Consider the following 20,324-nt stretch of genomic DNA (forward strand, 5'->3'; position numbering starts at 1 on the left):
CGCCTCGCCGCTTCGTTCGCATCCCTTCGAGTGCCTGTCGCACCCCCTTGTCCTCTCCGGATCTGCGTCAGCTCGTCTCGCCAGCCCGTGAATTTGCGGACAAGGGCTTCCCCGCTCGTGCCGGCACCGACGCGGCGCTCCTCGCCCTGTATCTTCGTGATGAGTTCGGTAAGGGCGTGGTCGAGCTTGGAGAAGGCCTCTTCGAGGACGTAAGGGTTGCCGAGGGCTTCCGCAGCTGATGGTTCGTGGCCGCCGCCCGTACCTGGTACTGATGCTGGGGGAGCGGCTGTACGCAAGGAGGTCTCAGTCACTAGTGAGGATATAATGTCAGAGCAAGGGGCTCGTACCCTCGGGGTCAGATTTCGGGAACACCTGTGCATTCACAAGAGTGAGCAGGAGTACTGTAACGTTCACGCGGCTCTGGATGAGAAAGATACCTGTCCTGGATTCTCTCTGGAAGGAGATGGCGGGATACCAGAGGGCTGGACTCCGTTCGCCGGGAACTTGGCGTCGGCTGCGAAAGAGACGTGAGTGGGTGGTACCGGTCGTCATCTGGGCCGATGGCATACCGTCTGCCAGTGACATGTTGAGGAAGTGTCTATCGCAATGTACGAGAAGATAGAGCAGATGGGAGGCGGGTCGAGGGCCTGAGTGCGAGTGCATGCCAGTGACTGGAGTCTGGTGGGGTACCCTGAATGATGTCACTCCAAGCCGCCGCTGCACCGCACGCGGGCTGCATAATACATCCAAAACCACAAAGCCCTTCTGATGCCATGTCCGAATCCTACAAGACTCATTGTTGCGTTTCGGGCCTCAGGAGCCTCCAGTCTTGAGCAGGAAGTTCGGTTACGGTAGGTGTGACCGCCGCTGTCCCACCCGAATGGAACCTACGCTCCACCCACGACAGTTCGTTCAAGTCATAAAATATATGATAAGTCAAGGGGGGCATCCTGTTCTATCTCATCACGACGACCTGGACCTAAGGAATTCCTCCGAAAACGGATATGTAGTGTAACCTTCGGCCGCTTGGCGCGTGTATATCGTCTCCTCCTCAAGAGGGTTCAGAGGAATGTTCTTCTCCAAACGGAACGGCAGGTCGGGCTGCAGTCCAGTCGATTAGCGTAGGAACTCATGTTCTACACCTGTCATGTGTTGACTCACGTTAGCGAGGAAAAGCCTCCCAAATCCCACGAGCTGCCCAGTCTCTTCCGCGATCTTGATAGCGGTCTCCCGATCGTACCCGCCCGTGCTGACCACAGGTCGAGGAGTCCATAGCTTGTAGATGAAGTCCGTTTGCTGTTGATCATGTAAGGGACTGTAGGTATGGCGTTCGCAAGACTGCAGCTCACCGACTTGTCCTCGGGGCCCAGCTGGTCTGGCGCACCCAGACCGACCGAGTGGAGGTAGGCAAGATTCGGGAGCCGTTTCTTGAACTCTTCAACCAAGTAGGTGAAGGTCGGGATCGGGTCATCCATTCGCATATCTAATCGCCATGGATGTGTCAGAACCAAAGTGAGCGGATATGGTCATACAAGCCACAAACCGTGAAATTGGGCCCAAGGACTGAGACGGATAGCGGCCCTACTCTGTCCCACGGCAGAGGCGATGGACTCCATCACCTCCAGCGCAAATTTCGCCCGGTTCTCGATGGAGCCCCCATACTCATCCGTACGCGTGTTTGACACCGTCTGGAGGAATTGGTCGACAAGGAAGCCGTGCGCGCCGTGTACTTCGACTCCATCGAAGCCAGCACGATGAACCGCGTTGGCGGCGGCTTCTCCAAACCAGTCCACATATTGCTTGATCTCTAGATTGTCAAATGGGATTGGCGAGCGAGATCTTGACGGACTTCTGCTCGGAGGGACACTGACCTTCCTTTGTAAGCTCTCGTGGGATGTCATCGGCGCTCCTCTTCAGAGGAATCGCAGATGGTGCAACATATGGGTAGTCCGCGTCCTCGTCTCGGAGCCCTACTGCACGTGCCGCGCGGCCCATAGCCCATAGTTGCAGGAAGATGTAAGACCCTTGCTCGTGTACGGCATCCGTGACCTGTGATATTCATCAGGACAGTTTCTAGTGACATGAAATGAGCACAACACCACCTTCTTCCAAGCAGCGACTTGCTCGTCGGAATAAATCCCGGGGACGTAGGCCATCCCCCCCGCGGGAGGAGCGATATCGGTCGCCTCTGCTATCAGTAGGGTGCCTGGCACACTCGCCCGTTGCTTGTAGTACTCCACGGCCAAGTCGGAGTGAACATGTGCCTTGTTAGCACGGAACCGAGTGAGAGGTGCGAGTACGACCCGGTGCTTGAGTTTGGTTTCTCCGACCTGGATCGGCTGGAACAGTGCGGGAGTAGCGGTAGAAGACATATTCCTGATACTTTGAGAGGGTCGCCGGGCGAGAAGGGTTGTGATACGGGACAACATTTCGGTCGGACCCTCTTATATGGGACAGCAGCGAGGGGGGGGCGATTGAGCTCATTGCGTGGTGTCCGTCGTTATGACAGGGCCGATCGGTGATTGCATATGCCGGGCGTGTTGGAAGACGTGCGGGAATATGACGAATGGGCCGGGAATTGATCAAGTAAGCTCCCTGTCTTTGTACTTGTACCCAGCATTGACTGCTTCCGAGGCGATCTCAAGTTGGGCGCTCTGGGAAAGCACGTCTTGAAGCAGTACTGCACCGGCGTATACTTGCCTTGCAAGTGCTGATTGGTCATGTCAGCACTGACTAATCACAATCGACTGCGCGCTATGTTTTGGGCGAGACTTTGGGACGTTCGAAACGACCTCCTTCAAACTGTCTGCTACTGAGTAGAATCGGATAAGCAGACCTGGAAGAGCGTTCCGTGATCATGGAGCGCTTGTATCAAGTTATGATATCAGCCACAGACGGACAATATGTCGCACAGCATGATGCCAGACATGTCGGACATACTGACTCGTAGTAGTGTAGTTTGTGCCGTTGTATTAGTGCGAAAGTTGGCGCGGGACTGAGCAGCCATTGGTATTCTCAACAGGTGTGGGGACCACTAGTCGCTGGTCAACTGAAGACCAAAATGAATGAGACCTCCGAAAGAGCTGCATCCTCGTTAATGAGACGGATGTAGTGACCGTCGTCGAAGGAGATATGACTCAAAGAGTCGCAAGTCCTGCTGGCGTGACGAGAGCGTGTGACATGGTGTGACAGAGGATGTGACTCGAGAGAGATCTGATCTGCGTCAAGATGAGTGCTTTCAGCTCGACTCGAGAGTCTTTTGCCCTTCCAGCTCCCTTCCTCCGCCTTCTCGAGAAGCGTCATTCCAAGTGCAAAATATGGCTGGAGACGAGACACGTCGTAAAGTCAACGATGAAAGTGACTCAGAGGAGGAGAGCGATACCGAGCAGATTGTCAAGGTCGAGATCGACCCTTCAAAACTCACCCCCTTGTCTCCAGAAGTCATATCAAAACAGGTGCGTCCTACCAAGCTATTCTTGCGTCCCCGACGGTTCATGTCATATCCTTTAGGCTACTATCAACCTAGGTCCGTGTGATCATTGGTATTCAGCGTGCCAGATGATGCTGAATGAGCCTCATGGGATCAGGAACCATCGGCCATGTCGCTCACGGGAAATCTACCGTGGTCAAGGCCATCTCTGGAGTCATGACCGTTCGTTTCAAGAATGAGCTTGTTCGCAACATCACCATCAAGCTTGGATACGCTAATGCCAAGGTCCGTGTTCCTTACTTGCACACCCACTAATTTCCTCGTATACCACTTCCCAAAACTTGCCCCACGTCCTTTCTGTTTGTTTCTCTATTTGCTCCGTGAACCTTCCCTTCCAACTTGCTCACACATGTTTCCGCGTCTATCGTTCGCCATATGCAGATCTACAAGTGCGAGAACGAGGCTTGCCCCCGTCCCGGCTGTTACAAGTCCTACCGTTCCGACAAGGAAGACAACCCTCCCTGCGAACGCCCTGGCTGCAATTCTCGAATGAAGCTCGTCCGCCATGTCTCTTTCGTCGACTGCCCCGGTCACGACATTCTGATGGCTACAATGCTTAACGGTGCTGCGGTCATGGATGCTGCCCTCCTCCTCATCGCCGGCAACGAGACGTGCCCTCAGCCGCAGACGAGCGAACATTTGGCAGCTGTCGAAATTATGAAGCTAGAAAACATCATCATCCTCCAGAACAAGGTCGACTTGATCAAGGAGGAGCAAGCACTAGAGCATCATAAGAGCATCGTGGCGTTCGTTAAGGGTACGTAGGGCATCCGGAAATGTTTCTTCTAGGCTGTCTGTTAATACTCAGTAACACAAACAGGTACCGTTGCGGAGTCATCCCCCATCGTCCCCATCTCTGCTCAGCTCAAATACAACATCGATGCCGTGAACGAATACATCGTCAAGCGCATCCCCATCCCCACCCGTAATTTTACCGCTGACCCCCGCCTCATTGTCATCCGTTCCTTCGACGTCAACAAGCCTGGTGCCGAGGTTGACGAGCTCAAGGGCGGTGTTGCTGGTGGCTCCATCCTCACCGGCGTCCTCCGCCTTGGCCAGGAGGTCGAAATCCGGCCAGGTATCGTGACCAAGGACGCGCAGGGCCGCAATCGTTGCAAGCCAATCTTCTCGCGTATAGTTTCATTGCACGCGGAGAGCAATCATCTCCAGTTCGCGGTGCCGGGTGGTTTGATAGGTGTGGGTACGCGAATCGACCCGACGCTCTGTCGTGCGGATCGGTTGGTCGGTCAAGTGCTGGGTGCGGTAGGCAAGTTGCCTAAGATCTTCACCGGTACGTCTCTGCTTCACATCTTGCGAAGGTAGTTGAAAGGCTGACCACGGTTTCTACTGGTGCTGCTTTGGGCTGCAGAGCTTGAGATCAGCCTGTTCTTGCTCCGTCGACTGCTCGGTGTCAAGACCGAGGACAAGAAGCAGACGAAGGTGTCCAAGCTCGTCAAGAACGAGCTTCTACTCATCAATATCGGCTCAACGTCGACCGGTGGTCGTGTGCTCTCAGTCAAGGGCGATCTTGCGAAGATACAGCTCACTTCCCCCGCGTGTACTGAGGTTGGCGAGAAGGTTGCCTTGTCACGACGTATCGAGAAGCACTGGCGTCTCGTTGGTGCGTATTTATGTTCCATCATAGACCCATCGCCTCAGAGACTGACCCGATGCACAGGATGGGGTAGCGTACAGCGTGGCACTGTACTTGAAGTGGACTAAGCCGCCTTCATGTTGTAGATCTTGTCGTTGTACTCAAGCTGCCATCGTCTGTAGCATTAGAGTTGTCACTATCACCATATCATCCCTGCGCCATTGCGCTCTGTATTGATGCGCCTGTCGTTTCCGTCACGTATGCTACGTCATTGTGTTGTGTGTTGCGGATCTTATTGTATGCTACGTTGTGGTCTAAAACAGTTCGACATATGATCGACCAAAGCAATGCGACAGGGAGAGTAGGGTGCGTAATACAGAGTCGAGTATCCTAATCTAAGCAGTCACATCCGGTGCCGGTGCAGGCTGTGGTTCTGTTGTACTAGATGCATTGCTCTCTGGTGGCGGGTTGATGAGGTCAAGCTCTCTAATGTCCACACCCGCGAAAGAGCGGTTCTTCACTTTGCGCGACTCAAGCTCGCGTTTCGTGAGGTAGAGATGGAGGAGGCGAACGCAGTCCTTCGCCTGCAGTGAAGTCAGAGATGGCTTTTGAGACGTATGATCGATGTCACTCACAAAGACAAACAAGCCTAAGCCCACTGTGTTACGCCACCAGACAGGGTCCTGCGCGTTCCACGTCGGCGTCCCACCGAACATGATGTTGATACCTGTGGCTAGATGCGCTCCGATCTGCCGCAGAGGAGAATGTGAGTTCCCAACCGGGGCGCCAAACAGCCCTACCTGGGCAGGCACGTTTGCCGGCCGATCACGAATGGCGAGGAATGCGCGGAGCCAGGGAAGGTACTGAGAGAGGTGGTAGAGAAGCTTGCCCATGCGATTCGAGATCGTAGGCACGAGCAACGCGCCTCCGACAAACCGACCGAGGGACGAGGTCGTGACGTGGAGAGTGCGTTCGGCGACGGCGGCAGGGTCGTCGGGCAGGTTGTTGTTCCCTTCGCCCTCGGGAGGGACCGCGGGTTCGCCTTGACCGTCTTGCGCACCTGCGCCGCCAGCGCGGGGCACGGCCTGCCCTGCAACGGGCTGGATGTTCGCCCCGATGCGAACACGGAGAGGAGCGGGGCCGTTCTCGTTCAGGGCCCAGATGACGCGCCGGATGGGACCGCCGTCTCTGCTCGCGGCGTCGGCGTGCGTGCCCATGACGAATCTGGTGAGCTTGTTGAAGAATCGGCGGTATGTGATCCTGACGAATGGGAAGAGGATCATGCCCATTATTGGTGTTGGCGGCCAGCTCAGGGGAGGCGGGGCGTAGGGTGCTCCGGTGCGGTTGAATGTCCAAAGTGAGGAGGAAGGAGATGTGGCACGGGCTGGTGGCGACGACGACCAAGTGAGGAAGAGAGGGACGATAGGGAAGGTATCGAAGAGACGCGTTCTGGAGAGGATGAGGGAGAACGGGATGATCGGGAGGTGTATGAAGGCGTGCCAGGGCCACACAGAGGGGTCGTCGGTGAGGAGGACGTTGTACATTTCTTCGCCCAGGAACTCCTTGACGGCGAACGCGCCGTACGACGTAGACACGACATATAATGCTGGAAGACAACCGTCAGTTGAACAACACTAGCGGGTGCCCACAAGATAGTCGAGGAAGCGGTGAGTACGCACTGAATCCGAAGGTCGCCGTCAATCCTACAAAGCCCACCACCGTCGCTGCCTTCCCTGCGGCCGAAAGTCCAGCGTTGACTGCATTCAACAAACGCAGGATGCGCGGGTTGTCACTTTCGAGCTCATATGTTGCGCCACATTGCGGACACTTGAGCGCATTCCCTGCGCGGGAGGAATCCTGCTGTGCCGACTTGATCCACTCGAGGAGACACGACTCGTGCGCGACGAGTGTGCAGGAACAAGGATGTGTCCAAGCGCGGGGAGGGTCCTCAGGGTCTTGAGCGAGATGTGAGGTTGGATTCGGCAGCCGTGCGGAAGGAATGTCGAGCGAAATGGCAAGGGGTTCAGTGCGTGATGGCAGAGTCAGTCCTGGGAGAGAAGGCGGAAGGATAAGGTATTCCGACGCACTGTCATATCGTTCCTCCTCTCGGCAAATGTAACATAGCTTCACCTAGCAAGGTCAAGGACACGAAAGGTCAAGAAAGCATAGGCGGTTGTTGACGGACACACTTACTCGCAGGTCCTGCACGGTCGGCACCCACTGCGGGTCTGTCATCGTGTAGATTGAAGGGAGGTGTGATGATAGAGGGCGAACGACGGTAGCGCAAGCTTGGCGAAGGGGAATACGTTGGCAGCGGTCGTGGCAGAGGGATCCTGAATGAGGACAAGTTCACAGTTCTTGCGCAGGTTTGGACAGTGTGCGCGCTGAGCACTTCTCTGCACGCGGCATCAAACGCACCCAAGACGCACAAACTACGAGAACGTACGCCAATCGACAAGATTGTATAGTTGTTTGCATGTATTACATCACAGAGACGATACTGACACTACAGTAATTTCATTCATTACGAGTGTATTTTCTTCACCGAGAGACAAAACGAATAGAGAAGCGGCTCCGACAGAAACTCACTGAGCCCAAACCGAGTGAATCCAAAGGGCAAGGAGCTCAGCAATTCCAGCCAAGTACAGCCGTGATATTTCAGAAGTCACGAGGAGGAGTCTGCGCCCTGTCGCGCGGCTCATCATCCTTGATGTCTTTCTTGCGGTCGACTTCCTCGGGCGGGGGAGGCGTCCTAGCCCTATCTTCCTTGCCCCGCCTATCAGGGCTCGGGCTCCGCCTCCGGTCAGGGCTGCGGCTCCTCCGCCGCCTGTCATCCCGGTCCTTGTCCCGGTCGTCCGGAACACGCTCGCGGTCGCGATCACTGCCACGATCCCTCTCACGGTCGCGGTCGTAGCCCCTGTCCCTCTCCCTGTCACCACCGCGGCGACGAGGGCTACGGGAACGCTCGCGGTCCCGACGAGGAGGAGGGGAACGGCGGTCGAAGCGCCAAACGGAAGAGGGCGGGTTCTTAGCCCACTATAACAAGGTAGGCATTGTTTGTGGGCGCTTTAGGTGATACAGAGGCCGCGCATACTCACCTGAATGCTCAGACGGGAGCCCTCGAAGTAACGGCCGTGCCTGTGTTCGGTCACAAGATCAGCGATGAGGAGGATGTGGGGGGAAGCGATGGGCGGAGGGGAGCAGCAACTCACATGTCGTAGTAGGCGTCCTCGGCATCGCGCTGAGAGCGGAACTCGACGAAAGCGTAACTGCGTTGCGAGAAGAGGGGCATGTTGAGCTCGGATGGTTCGGTGCGACGAGGGATAAGCGAATGCGAATGCGAATCGGGAAGCGCGTGCGGTCCGTGCTAGGGCTACGGTGTTGCGACGACAGGGGGTGCGGCTCCGGCGTAACTCGACGATTCGGCAACGACGACTGCGACGACTCGGATACGACGACGACGACTCGCAGCGACGACGTGAGGTTTGTTGCGCGGTGAGCGGGGTTTGGCCGACGCGACATAGACGCGACTGCGGAAAGAGGTTGGACGGAGAAGAAAGGAAGACTTACGGGTTGGAATTGGCGTGGGGGTTGCGGGGCGCAGGAACGTCGCAGCGAACGAGAGGGCCATACCTGCAAACGAAAGAAGGGAGAGGGGAGGTTGGTTCACCGTGAGGGGCAAAGGAGAGGGCGGGCAATGCACACCTTTCAAACTCATAGGCAAGGTCCCGAGCGCGAGTGGTTGGGTGGAACCCACTGACGAAGAGGATGCGAGGCATGCTGTCGAATCAGTCACTCTCAATGCGCACCGCCGTCGTTCTGCTTGTGTACGGTGAGCTGGGAGCTGGGTAGAATGCGAGGGAGAGCGGCGAGGACGTGGCGAAAGCGGACGAACCACCGGGGCCGCTCCCCGCCCTTTGTGGGTGCACCTCGACCGCAGCTTTCCACTCCGACTGTGCTCCGCCCCAATTCCCTAATCGGGCCGGTGGCCGAGCCCTGGGCGCATGCTTGGCGCGCGCTGCTCGCTGCGCCCATCGGTCTCAAGCACCTCTCGAGTAGCCTTGAAGCTGTCGGCACCGTCGTCGCCAGCCTTCACAATACTCTGAGTACCAGAAGACGCGTCGGTACCGCGTGCCTCTCTGCGCGACAAATCCCGCGCCCCGAGACACGTCAGTCGGCCCCTGCCCCCTGCCACAGCCGTCCTGGTACGCCTCGTCTGTTCTCGACGCCTCTCTCACCTGCTGATCCTGTTCCGTGCAGATGTATGTTGCGGAGTGCACTCCGCACTCATCTACAGGCTCCAAAGCTTTCCTACCGCCAGTATGCCCGTAATCCACGTCCCTCTTCTCCCAGACCTCCCCGGAAGGAGGTCTATCTCCTCAAACCTCGTAGCCTCATCAACATATTCCTCAAGCACTCTCCTCATCCCTCCCTAGCGCTGATTGCTCCTGCGCTTACTCCACCACTCGAACAAGGCTCTTCTGACGATGCCAACTCTCAGGGGGACAACGAATGGCTCCACATCGTTCAAGCTCCCAACCTCGCGTCTGCTCTCGACCATGTCGATCACATTCTCTCCACCGAGGCTGCTCAATCTCAGAGCCCCTCCCCTGCTTCTGTGCTGCCCACCTCGGTCATCTTCTCCGTCCTCTCCAAACCTCCCTCTACCGCCTACGAAGCGTTTGCCGCTACACTCCTCGCACTCAATCATCCTCAGGCCTCCCACGAGCTTTTCCCCCTCGTTCACCTGCTCTCTGCCTACTGGCTTGCCAATTTCGCTCTATACGCCCCCCTTCATTCTGTCGTCCTCCGCCTCATCTATGCCAAGAATGAACCACAAAGCCTCCACGTGGCTCTCATGCTCCGCATTCTCGCCCAGGTTAAGCCAGCAAACGAACTGCAACCCATGATGGCCCTCCTCCTTGACGTTGCTACGCGCAGGCATCTCGACCTGGGTGTCAGGACGTATCGCGCCATCTTGGAGAACCCTGCCACCACCGGCTACATCGCCAAGAAGGTTGAGCAGCACATGGAAGCCCGAGGTTACTCGCCCAACCTTTCCCACTCGCACGCTTTCGTTCGCATATATGGCCTAGCGGGCAAGCGCACGGTTGCTGCGAGGTTCTGGAGACGGATCCGTCATGGGGAGTACTATGGTCGGAAGGCGGAGTACGTTAATGACAGTCGATCCCAGGCTCTCCTGCTCGAAGGGACATTGCGCGCTTCGAAGAAGCCCAAACAAGTGAGCTTATACATCAAGTACCTGCTCGAGACCACAGCGCGTGCGGTCGCGGACCCTACTGTACGCCAAAGCGACCAGACGCCTATGCTCCCTGGCCCGAGTGGGATTCCGAAGAAGGTGTTCATGGCAGCCCTCCGTGTCATGGCCAACAACCTCCGGATTCCATCGCGTCATCTACTCAGCATCCTGCGCTCAGGGCTGGAAAGTCTTGGTGGTGGTACCAAGCGACTCTGGTGCTACTCCGTTGTCATCAAGGGCCTACTCAAGAGGGCCGAGTACGACGAGGCCGCAGGGCTCCTTGAGGAGATTTGGGAGGAGAGGGACAAGTTTAGTGCGCCTGAGACGACGGTCGCCGTCGAGGCTCTGACCATGGCTGGCCGACCAGATGCCGCATTCCGCCTTCTCCTTTCGCTTGTGCCCGAACGAGACATAGCAAGTGGTACGAGTCGACTCGGGCCAGGAGACAACGGTGTGCTCCTACCGAGGACGTACGCCCCAGCCGCAAAGACCATTGACACCCACGCCGTGAACAGCTTCATGGTCTCCCTCCTCCGCATCGGCCGTCTGGACGCCGTCTTCTTCATCTGGGACACTATGCCTCGCCTCTTCCGCGTCGAGCCTGACTCCGTGTCGCTTGCGATCGTGCTCAAAGCGGCGCGGTACGCGCGCAAGAACGAGGGCGCATTGCAAGTCGCCATCGCGGACTTTGGCCTCGGACGCGTGCTGCCGCGCAAGGTTCAGGCGGCGCACGAGGACTGGACGAATTTAGGGAAAGACGAGGCCAAGGCCGCTCTGCAGGCGCTGTTGGCAACGGACGAGAAGCGCACCGGCACTGCGTTTTGGAGAGGCGAGAGGGCCGGGGCGGTCGCGCTGCGGATCGCGTCTGAGGTGCTGACGACGAACTGGCCAGAGCTCAGAGGGTTCACCGCGCCGTTCCAGGCCGTGCGGAGGAACGCTGGGGAGCAGGCCACTTCTCCCATGTCCGACCTCCTGCACAGCTTCGCTTCGCACCCTGGGGACGACGCTCCGGTAGAGGCTGCCTACGGACATCTATATCACGAGGAACAGAGGCTGTATTTCGGTATCGTGCCCGAGGACGATATGTTCCGCGCGTGGTTCGATCTCCTCGCAGAGGAGGACGGCGCGGCGCAGATCCCGCTCATTCTCACCTGGATGCGTTACCTCAAGGTACGCCCGTCGCGGGACACACTCGCGACCGCACTTGTCCACTGGGGGGAGGTGACTTTTGAGGGGCCGTGGATCCAGAGGTTGAGAGGTGGAGAGAGCCAGTATATCAAGCTGCTGAAGTGGATTACGAAGTGGGTAGGGCGGGAGAACGTGCCCGGAAGGAACGATACGCAGAAAGCGTTGATGAGGGTCAAATGGTTCAGGGAGTTAGGGCAATTCAGGGCAAAGCGGGTGGCAGACATTGCGAAGGAGAGGTTCAACCTTTAGCTGAAGCGTATCTTTTCAGTAGTTGCTCTCGTTGTGGTCACGGAAATGTTATTCAGGGCACGAACGACGTTTGGCGAAGATCTAACTGCCAGAATCTACGGAACTCACTAGCCAGCTCAGCAGTATGAAAGTCGTCTTGTGAAGCGTCCCGCGGAGGTATGCGATATCAAGCACGCTGGTACAGACACGGTAGTGATACATGCGCAGTTGCAGTCTAATCGTACATGAAATTGGTGATACAACTCATAGTCACTCAACGACTGCTTCAAACACGCTTCTTTGCCATCTGCTCCTTCCGCTTCTGTTGAATCTCAGCCGCTTTCGCTGTGGGTATATGAACATCTATCGTTTGCGCTTGCGGAAGACGAGAAGAACACACCTTCAGCTTCCGCCTTACGTTTGGCCTGAGCAGCCTCCCGTTCGGCACGGATCTTGGCGAGACGAGCGAGGTCGGCTTTGGCTTCGTCTGTCTTGCCTGCTGCATGTAGCTGCATGCGAAATCCAATTTATGCGAACTCGAACTCGATGGTGAACGGTAACTGTACCTTCCAGTAGCGCTCCTTGGCGTCCTTCTTCTCCTTCTCCTCCCTGATGACGCAAAGAGGACATCAGCTAGGCCATGCAAGTATGAGGTACGGGCGCGACTGACCTTTCCCTGCGCGAAAGCTCACGCGGGGCGCTGAGATCTGACAAGTTCCTGTGCTTGGCCGCAGAGCGGTTCGGGTTGACGAGGACGGGATCATTTCCCTCTTTTTCCTCGTCCTCGGCATCACCGTTAGGTTGCTTCTTGGCCTGCGCTGCTTGAGCCTTCTGCTTCTTCAGCTCGCGGCGCTCGGCACGGGTGAGCTCAGGTTGAGAGGCATTGGGCGCGGTGCCGTCTTCGTCCTCGTCCTCGGATTCTTCCTCTTCCTCCTCTTCGTCATCGTCGTCGTCGTCTTCATCGCGATCTCGAGCAGCCCTACAGGTGAAGAGGATATGGCGAAGCACGATTGGTGGTAGGCGAAACGCGTGAGCCAATTGAGACAACGGAGTTAGCAGGACTGGACGGCGAACAATTTGTCCTTGGATACAGCGGTCCCGTTCTCGTCCAAGACGAGGTTCTTGCTGTGTGAGAGGGTAGAGGGTGAGCGAAACAGTTTTGTTGACTTGCCTGGGAGCGAGCGCACGTACCTGAAGCTATGAGATCGGAGACGAAGGACGGTTAAATCGAGGGCAGATCGGAGCGAGGGCGACGAACCTCCTGCCTCCGCCACGCCTCTGCTTGAATGTTCCTCGAGCCATTGTGTGTCTGGTGTGCAATTGGGTGCTCTTGTCGACGGTGATTGGAAGAGATAAGTAGGGAGGTAGACGCACGCAGGCTGTTCTTCCAGGCTGCTGCAGAGGAAGCCCTGTCACGTGCACAGCGACTCGGAGTGCAACGTCCGCGCCCGACTCGCGCCGTCCTCTCCCTCTCCCACTCGCTCTCATCCACACCCGGCTTCCCTGAGGATGACCACCATCCCATCCAGACTTGCTCGTGCCGCCCACATCTCCTCGAGCCCCCAGGAGGCCCGCAGCCGCGTTCTCAAGCTCTACCGCGACTGGTACCGCGGTGTGCGTTTTGCCCTTCCCTGAGCTTTCAGCGGTGCCTCATCTCATCCATTCCGTCGGCTCTAGGCACCCGAAATCGTCACGCTATATGCCCTCAATGTCTCGCCCGCGTACGTCCGGCACTGCATCCGCCAACACTTTGAGCAGAACCGCTATATCACCGATACCCGCGTCATCAACGTCCTCGTCCAGAAAGGTCAGCAGGAATTTCAGGAGACCATGAACTGCTGGAAGCAGCTCGACCACATCATGGGCATCTTGCTCCAACCTAGAAGTCGGCCTCCACGCACCTTCCTCCAGAAGTTCTACGAAGGTACGTCTGTCCACGGCATACTTGCTCGTCTCCCGCTCTATCGACTCATACCGTCATAATGTAACGCAGGAAGGGACGAGGACGCTGTACTGCCTGCTGCTACGGGCATCCTCAATCCCAAGACTGTATGATACGAAGCCTAGAATGCGCATGGATGTCGCCTTGGTTGATCTGCCTCAGACATTCGCTTTGCCATGGCACATCTTGAGCTCTAGCTTCAGCATAGCTCGACTGCACTATGTGGATAGGTGAGCGCCGCAACGGCGTATACTACAGAACAAAATCCCTATGTTACACGGCCTATGTCCTCCCTCATGGCTAGCAAGTGGCATGTTCCTGGGGCCCGAAAACAACACGTCGGAGCAGTCAAGACAGGAAGTCTATCGGATCCCGGTCGCTGTCTTCGTCGTTGTCTGGGGGCGGCTGGAACATTGACAACCGTGGCTACGTGTCATACAGCCGGTCAGAATGCATACATACAATGCCAGATTACGCCCACTTACGCGCGGCTTGGGTTTGAGTCTGACCCCGTTTGGCACCGGAACTGGTCTGAAGTCCTTGCATGAGTGGACATTGCTGTATTGCACAGAAGCGGCTCACGGGGCTTTCACACGCGAGACCTTGCGCGTTGCTTTGACATTTTCTACAGTGGACGGGCGACGATCGTGGTCCTGGCCTTTTGTTTCATCGTTGGGAGCGATCTTCTGCTGACCTGTGCCCGCTTTTTGTGCTTTGAGACGTTTACGGGCAGGTCGATCTGCTAATGCAGGCTCTGGCGACAGACTATGAGCAGGTTCGTTTGGCTCCGGCTGAAAACCGCGTTTGTGTGGTCCAGATTCATTATGCGTCAGAGGTTGTATTTCGTCCTCAGAGACTGGTATCGAGTCCGTGGAGGGCTTAGTAACCTTGCCGTTCCTTTTCGTCCGCTTGATCACCCTTCCACCGTCAGTATGCGCGCGTTCACATGGTTCTGGACAAGCAGGTCAGTGCGACGATCGAAGTAGGTGAAAGTAGCAAGTCACCTTCGGAAACCTCGGCTTCATCCACAGGCTCGGCTTTCCGCTTACCCTTGGCAGGTTTCTTGAAGAGAGGTGGATCTTCTGACTTGACATCTGGTGGTGCCGCCTTCGCCTTCGTCTTGGCATTCGCTGTACCGGAACGCTTAGTGACGCACGTTGGAAAGAATTGACGTGTACGAACCCTGAGAAGATTTGTTCCGCCTTGCAGTAGTCTTCACGTCGCTGGAGTCGAGCCCATCTACGACTTTGCTAGTCGAAGCGCCACGCGAAGAGAGCTTTGTGCCGGCTGACGTTTTCCGGGCTTTCTCAGACAGGAGGGTGAGCGGTTCGTCGTCGCTTGAGACGTCGGCCGTATGCGGGGACGTAGGGCGAACGATAGGAGTCTTGCGCTTCGCAGATCGCGTGGGTTGAGGCGGGTCATCTGTTATGAGATCAATCCGGTTGTCGGATAGCATACACACGAAGAATATGCGCACCCTTAGCAGCACGTTGGGCTGCCTTGCTGGCCTTTCCTTTGGTTGACGCCTTCTTCGCTCTAGCGGGAGCTGAGGAAGATTATGAACATATCGGATACGGGAGCGACCATGAGCCATACCTGGTCGGGAGGAATCAATTGCGAGGGGTTGTGGTAGCTCTGTATCTGCTGCGACGACAATGGCTATGGGGTTGTTGTAGTTCACGGAGTCGATGACAACGTACCTGGCTTCAGACTAGTGGCTTTCTTGCCCGCTAGGGTTGCACGGCGTTTGCGCGTCGTAGCTGGTGCGGAAGGCTTCGAGGGACCTTCCGGCGGGCGTGTGAGGTATATCCCAACGCATATAAGGCATGACGTACCTGGGATAGGCGAATGACCATCGGCATTCTCAGAATCCTCCGCGTGGCGAGCGACGCTCGGACCCTTCGATCTACGCCTCTTCGCATCTGCTGTGCCAAGGTCGCTCTTTTCAATCAGCATAGGGTGTTGTGATACGCCCGCCTGTGACTTCGGACGCTTGCGCATGGGCGACGTGGAGCGGCTTCGTGATCGGCGAGGAGAGGCAGAGCGGGAAGGAGATTCGCCATTGACGCCACGCGCAAGAAGCAAGTCAAGGAGAGGATTGTGCTCTGCAGGTTTGAAGATGCTTCGGGGAGTGGTTGAGGAAGGGGAAGCGCAAAGACAAGAGGGAGAACGCACCCGCCTCGATCCCGGTAGCGGGCTTGGTGACGCTCGATGCGCTGGGCTCTGCTCGCCTCAACGGTGCCTCCGGGAAGGGGCATCTGTGGATGGTGGATGCCGCGGCGTCGATGGACGGTGCTGGGGAGAGGGTTGACGACGACGGTGCAGGGGAGAGGGTTGACGACGACGCTGCCTCTGTGGCCAGTGCTCGCAGACCTTCGTGGTTAGTGCCAACTCCCAAGCCACGCAACTGAGCTCACTCAATCCCCTTACCGTCACGGGATCGCGACGTCGCGTAGGCGTCTAATGCCTCACGCCCAATTCGTGGAAAATTACTGCCACTAGTCTCGTGACCAGACGTTCGGAGCGGATGTGAAAGAACCGGAACCATCCGGGCTCCGTGGGTGACTCCCCGCTTGTGTGACTTTCCTGCTGCCCTCCCGACGTCTCTGAGCTACCTTCTCCTGCACACCTATAAACCATCGCAAAGCCAGAAGAGCTGCACAACCAAAGGGGGGCTCTTTGCAATGAGGCACATAAAGACCACACTCCGTCTGAATGCAACAGCAACCGGCTATATGACACCTCTGACTAAGATTCGGTCAAAGCTGCCCTCAAGAGTCCTCTGCTGCCAATCTACCTCTGCAGCACTGAAGCCATGCAAGAAGGCCTCATGTTCTCCATTAGCCACATGCACATCAATGTTATCATTTTTCAGTCCATTCTGGCATTTACAGGGTCAGTAGATATGAACCTTCCTATCTTTCTCAGTTCTCTTAGCTGAGGCAATGATGTGGACACATCTCTTCAAGCGTCTAGGGTGTGGATTGTCCAAGTCGTATCCCCACAAGGCTTTGGTGGCCTCTGGGGCAGCTTGTAGGGTGTCTTCTTTATAAGAGAGTGGGACAATATAATAACCTTGTAGGAGATGTCATTAGCCAGTTAGAATAGAATAGGGGGCCATGGTCAGTACTTGTTGAATCCGAGGGGCAAAAGCCTCTCCCACGGGTGGAAACGACAGCGGATAGCCTGCAACTCACCTAGAAGGGTTGTTGGTTGTAAGAGGCTTGTTAGAGCGATGTGAGAAGATGTTCGAGTGAACTGAACTGTAGATTGGGGGTACAGGAGTCCCCTATATATACTACTGTACATCTGTGGCTATGTAGTACTATATAGTACCTTCCTAGAATGCACAGTTGCATAGAGAAGTAGTTCCACATCGGCTATTGCAGTAACTGGCTGTGCCATTACATATCTTGTGACAGCTGTATTAGGCAAGCTGTGTAAAGCAGCACCTATTCAACAGTACTTATAGAGTGTCGCACAAGCATACTAGCATCTTGCCGCCACCTCTGGCTTTCTCGGCATGCCCTGATGGGGTGTTGATGTGTTACGTAGGTCACTGAGCAGGGAGTCATGGGGGTGGATCCACCAGAAGTTCAGGAGCCTGGATGGTTCTGGTTTTTTCACATCTGATTTAGGCTCTAAACATCTAGTCATAAGACTGGGTCATAACCTTTTTTAGTCAAGTTATGGCGCAATCAGTCAAGTCAAGCGGTAATTGTCACAGTCAACGAGCTGCGCCACCAGATAAACAAAGACAAAGCTTACTGTTAAAGGGGTTGGTGCTGGGAGCGAAGCAACCACAAGTGACACAGCAAGAGATGATGTAAGAAGTGTATTCCCTAGACTAGAAGGGGCAGTGAGGAGGTAGGGCTGCTACATCTGGAAAAACAGCCTTTGCGAATTGACACTAAATATTACTATTCAGATAATCCCATCTATATTAGCAAGTGTTAGCAGAGATGACATCTACATTAGAGCTACTATTCAGACGCACTTCTTCAGTAGTGCAACTCAGCACTAATTAGTATACTTGGTACTAGTTATATCTACTCTTCACTATCACTTTTTCTATAGTATCATGTAGTGCCAACATAATACTATTATAGCACTACTGCAATTGTGGTCCTCTAATTTTCGCTATTTTGCACTACTGTAGTACTACTTTGCGCTATTTTAGCACTACTCATTTAGGGGAGACTCAAATAAGATGACAATCCTTTATTTATAGCTCATAGTTCTCAACTCAAGCATTACACACCTCTATAGCTTCAAAATCACCATGATAGCTGACTTATATTTGAGGGCACAACTCAACACAGAACTTGTTATCATGTATAGGATTAGGCTGCCAGCACAGCATTCATACCATAAAGCATACACTATAGCACACTCAATATTATATACATAGTCCCAGACATTACACATATGCAAGCCTCAGCAGGTGAATCTCAAGGTGAGGTGTCACCACTTTGTCCAAGTCTAGCAGAATTGAATATATATAGTACTTGTGAAGAGAGTTCATATAAGCTCTGGTGGTGCAGTGGCATAGAGCACAACTTTGAAACAGGTGTTATATGAAGGTGAGGTTGAGGGTTCAAGACTGACTGAGGATATTTTTTCATATATTTTTTCCAGCACTTTAAATGCATCTGGGGCTTATAAATAGATGGTTTTGAGGTCATAGAAAGCATCTCTACACCAGTCAGAAATCATAGACCCACTCTATCCACTACTATCAACGTCTACTGTAGCACTATTTCCGTCTACTATAGTGCTACTTTGCACGAATTTGCATTAATAGTGCAAAATAGTGCAATTATTTTTGGGGACCTCTCGATTTTGCACTATTTTTCACTATTCAACTACTGTGTCTATTAAGAGCTAATTTGTGCTGAATAGGTGTAATTCGCAAAGGTGGTTTTTACAGATGAGGGGCGTAACGCAAGCCTGAAGCCATTGGTAGAAAACTATGCCTGATACAAGACTAAACAACAATCCAATCCAAATACCCAAAATGTTCTAACTCTACTAGAGCTTTGACAATACACTTGAAGTTCTGCCCAAGTCCACTAAACTTGACCTTTCCAAACTCCTTGCAACACCAGTTGATGTTTTGTTGTTGACTGCGAGTCCACGAAGAGCCATTCTCAATCTTGTGGAGTATTCACTCGAGCCTGTCGCCGATGCGCTGAAGGGTGAGCTGATGGTCGTGGGGGATGTCGAGCAGCTGGTCCTTGCGATCGAAGATGGCCTGCAGTCTTTTGATGACGGCACTGACCTTGGAGCCTACAATGGCAAAGAGATCAATGGGATCGCGACGTGTGAAGGAGGGGATAGGTGGTGCAGAGATACGGTACTAGAGAGGGACCGTAGGGGTGGTTGGGGCAAAGACTGGTGGTGGTGTGGTGAGACATGCAGCAAGCGGTCTATCGAGTAGCTGGGAAGAGGGTACAGATGGGGGGAGAGCCTTGCATCGAGGGACGATGGGGGTATGCCGACATTGACGGTGATGATGAAGTCGATCTGATGTGTCGTCCGCAAGGGCGCAGTCAATTTGGGACTGGACGTCGAGGTGACCGTGTCTCTTGAAGTGACGACGGGTAAACTCCGGTAGGTCCGAGTCGGATGGAAGGATAGTGGGGGGGGGATGATAAATGTTTTAAAAAACTCCTGGGGAGAGAGATCTGGTCCGCAAGTGGTTGAGACACTCCACGGAGGGGATGGTCAAGAGACTTGATCTAATGTCACAGCCAACGAGCTGTGCCACCAGATAAACAAAGACAAAGCTTACTGGTGAAGGGGTTGGTGCTGAGAGCGAAGCAACCACAGGTGACACAGCAAGAGATGATGCAAAGATGTGAATTCCCTAGACTAGAAGGGGTAGTAGAAGGTAGGGCTGCTAGCTACCTACAGAGGAGATGGGGGATCAACGAGAAGATCAAGTCTGAGGTTCCCTGCATCAGACCCCCTACTATATATACTGATACAACGGTGCACAGACCAGGTACCTATTGACCATTGTTTGGTCAGAATTCTCTGCCTCATGTCCTACCCCCTGACCTGCCTCATGGTGACCTTACGACTAATACCTGAGTTGTGCCGAGTCCGGACTGTCACGAACCGCCCTCACGGCGCTACGTTTCCTTTTCGATTCGGACCATTGCCTCGTTCGCTCCCCTATTGTTCACTACTCGCTATGGTTTCCCTTTGTCCGCACACGGACAATAGCTCCCTTTGTCCCCACGTCCGCTATTGTCCTACACCCCTTGTACTTTGTACCCATGGCGACGCTATTGTTCTCTAGCGCCCATTGTTCGTTCCCTGTATATAGCTGGATCCCTTGCTACCTGGAGACTCTAGTTTCAACCTCTTGTCTCCAGGTAAGCCATCGTGTATTTCGCTCTGTAGATACTTCGCTCAATACACAACTTGTCTCCAGTCCTGCCTGTTGAGCTCCGCTCCAGTCTCACTGCGATCAGAGCTCGTCTGCGCTCCTGCCTGCCTTGCTCATCTCCACTTACTCGCTCGACAGTCAGTCGTAACACGGACCCCTTCCAATGAGTAAGCGCTCCTGCTGTCACATCAGTCACCTGCCAGTGAGTGAGGATGGGCGCTCCCA

The 20,324-nt window shown here is 55.0% G+C and overlaps 7 protein-coding genes across 7 annotated transcripts; 3 read left to right on the plus strand and 4 right to left on the minus strand.

Moving 5' to 3' along the window:
- Window positions 1–260: 260 nt before the first annotated feature.
- Window positions 261–2,372, minus strand: DICSQDRAFT_157369 (NADH:flavin oxidoreductase/NADH oxidase; the record flags this gene model as incomplete). Its single annotated transcript, XM_007369751.1, has 9 exons — window positions 261–286; window positions 348–372; window positions 438–514; window positions 570–1,101; window positions 1,162–1,296; window positions 1,350–1,483; window positions 1,544–1,807; window positions 1,872–2,049; window positions 2,103–2,372. The coding sequence occupies 6 exons, from the start codon at window positions 2,370–2,372 to the stop codon at window positions 964–966; spliced, it is 1,119 nt and encodes a 372-aa protein (XP_007369813.1). The 3' UTR covers window positions 261–286; window positions 348–372; window positions 438–514; window positions 570–963.
- An 894-nt stretch (window positions 2,373–3,266) lies between these two features.
- Window positions 3,267–7,408, plus strand: DICSQDRAFT_111753 (uncharacterized protein). Its single transcript, XM_007369752.1, has 11 exons — window positions 3,267–3,455; window positions 3,511–3,526; window positions 3,588–3,715; window positions 3,872–4,247; window positions 4,311–4,781; window positions 4,860–5,111; window positions 5,169–5,668; window positions 5,720–6,690; window positions 6,764–7,039; window positions 7,172–7,214; window positions 7,278–7,408. Exons 1-7 carry the CDS (start codon window positions 3,318–3,320, stop codon window positions 5,210–5,212), a joined length of 1,425 nt encoding a protein of 474 aa, XP_007369814.1. The 5' UTR covers window positions 3,267–3,317; the 3' UTR covers window positions 5,213–5,668; window positions 5,720–6,690; window positions 6,764–7,039; window positions 7,172–7,214; window positions 7,278–7,408.
- A 121-nt stretch (window positions 7,409–7,529) lies between these two features.
- On the minus strand, window positions 7,530–8,961 carry DICSQDRAFT_157371 (RNA-binding domain-containing protein). Its single transcript, XM_007369753.1, has 5 exons — window positions 8,790–8,961; window positions 8,655–8,717; window positions 8,297–8,353; window positions 8,183–8,222; window positions 7,530–8,120 (listed from the first exon to the last, which is right to left on the minus strand). Exons 1-5 carry the CDS (start codon window positions 8,861–8,863, stop codon window positions 7,743–7,745), a joined length of 612 nt encoding a protein of 203 aa, XP_007369815.1. The 5' UTR covers window positions 8,864–8,961; the 3' UTR covers window positions 7,530–7,742.
- Window positions 8,962–9,240: 279 nt separating this feature from the next.
- On the plus strand, window positions 9,241–11,781 carry DICSQDRAFT_183214 (uncharacterized protein; the record flags this gene model as incomplete). Its single annotated transcript, XM_007369754.1, has 2 exons — window positions 9,241–9,289; window positions 9,345–11,781. Exon 2 carries the CDS (start codon window positions 9,349–9,351, stop codon window positions 11,779–11,781), a length of 2,433 nt encoding a protein of 810 aa, XP_007369816.1. The 5' UTR covers window positions 9,241–9,289; window positions 9,345–9,348.
- A 265-nt stretch (window positions 11,782–12,046) lies between these two features.
- On the minus strand, window positions 12,047–13,062 carry DICSQDRAFT_149799 (uncharacterized protein; the record flags this gene model as incomplete). Its single annotated transcript, XM_007369755.1, has 6 exons — window positions 12,047–12,105; window positions 12,161–12,269; window positions 12,327–12,369; window positions 12,431–12,739; window positions 12,835–12,885; window positions 13,019–13,062. The coding sequence occupies 6 exons, from the start codon at window positions 13,060–13,062 to the stop codon at window positions 12,047–12,049; spliced, it is 615 nt and encodes a 204-aa protein (XP_007369817.1).
- A 185-nt stretch (window positions 13,063–13,247) lies between these two features.
- Window positions 13,248–14,128, plus strand: DICSQDRAFT_111762 (NADH-ubiquinone oxidoreductase Complex1 subunit). The gene is made up of 3 exons (XM_007369756.1): window positions 13,248–13,374; window positions 13,438–13,684; window positions 13,754–14,128. Exons 1-3 carry the CDS (start codon window positions 13,270–13,272, stop codon window positions 13,813–13,815), a joined length of 414 nt encoding a protein of 137 aa, XP_007369818.1. The 5' UTR covers window positions 13,248–13,269; the 3' UTR covers window positions 13,816–14,128.
- A 152-nt stretch (window positions 14,129–14,280) lies between these two features.
- On the minus strand, window positions 14,281–15,960 carry DICSQDRAFT_129498 (uncharacterized protein; the record flags this gene model as incomplete). Its single annotated transcript, XM_007369757.1, has 8 exons — window positions 14,281–14,654; window positions 14,707–14,832; window positions 14,885–15,124; window positions 15,180–15,248; window positions 15,299–15,361; window positions 15,403–15,486; window positions 15,538–15,719; window positions 15,878–15,960. 8 exons carry the CDS (start codon window positions 15,958–15,960, stop codon window positions 14,281–14,283), a joined length of 1,221 nt encoding a protein of 406 aa, XP_007369819.1.
- Window positions 15,961–20,324: the final 4,364 nt, after the last annotated feature.

This window comes from Dichomitus squalens, assembly GCF_000275845.1.
Source record: "Dichomitus squalens LYAD-421 SS1 unplaced genomic scaffold DICSQscaffold_54, whole genome shotgun sequence".
In the NCBI taxonomy this organism is placed as follows: Eukaryota; Fungi; Basidiomycota; class Agaricomycetes; order Polyporales; family Polyporaceae; genus Dichomitus; species Dichomitus squalens.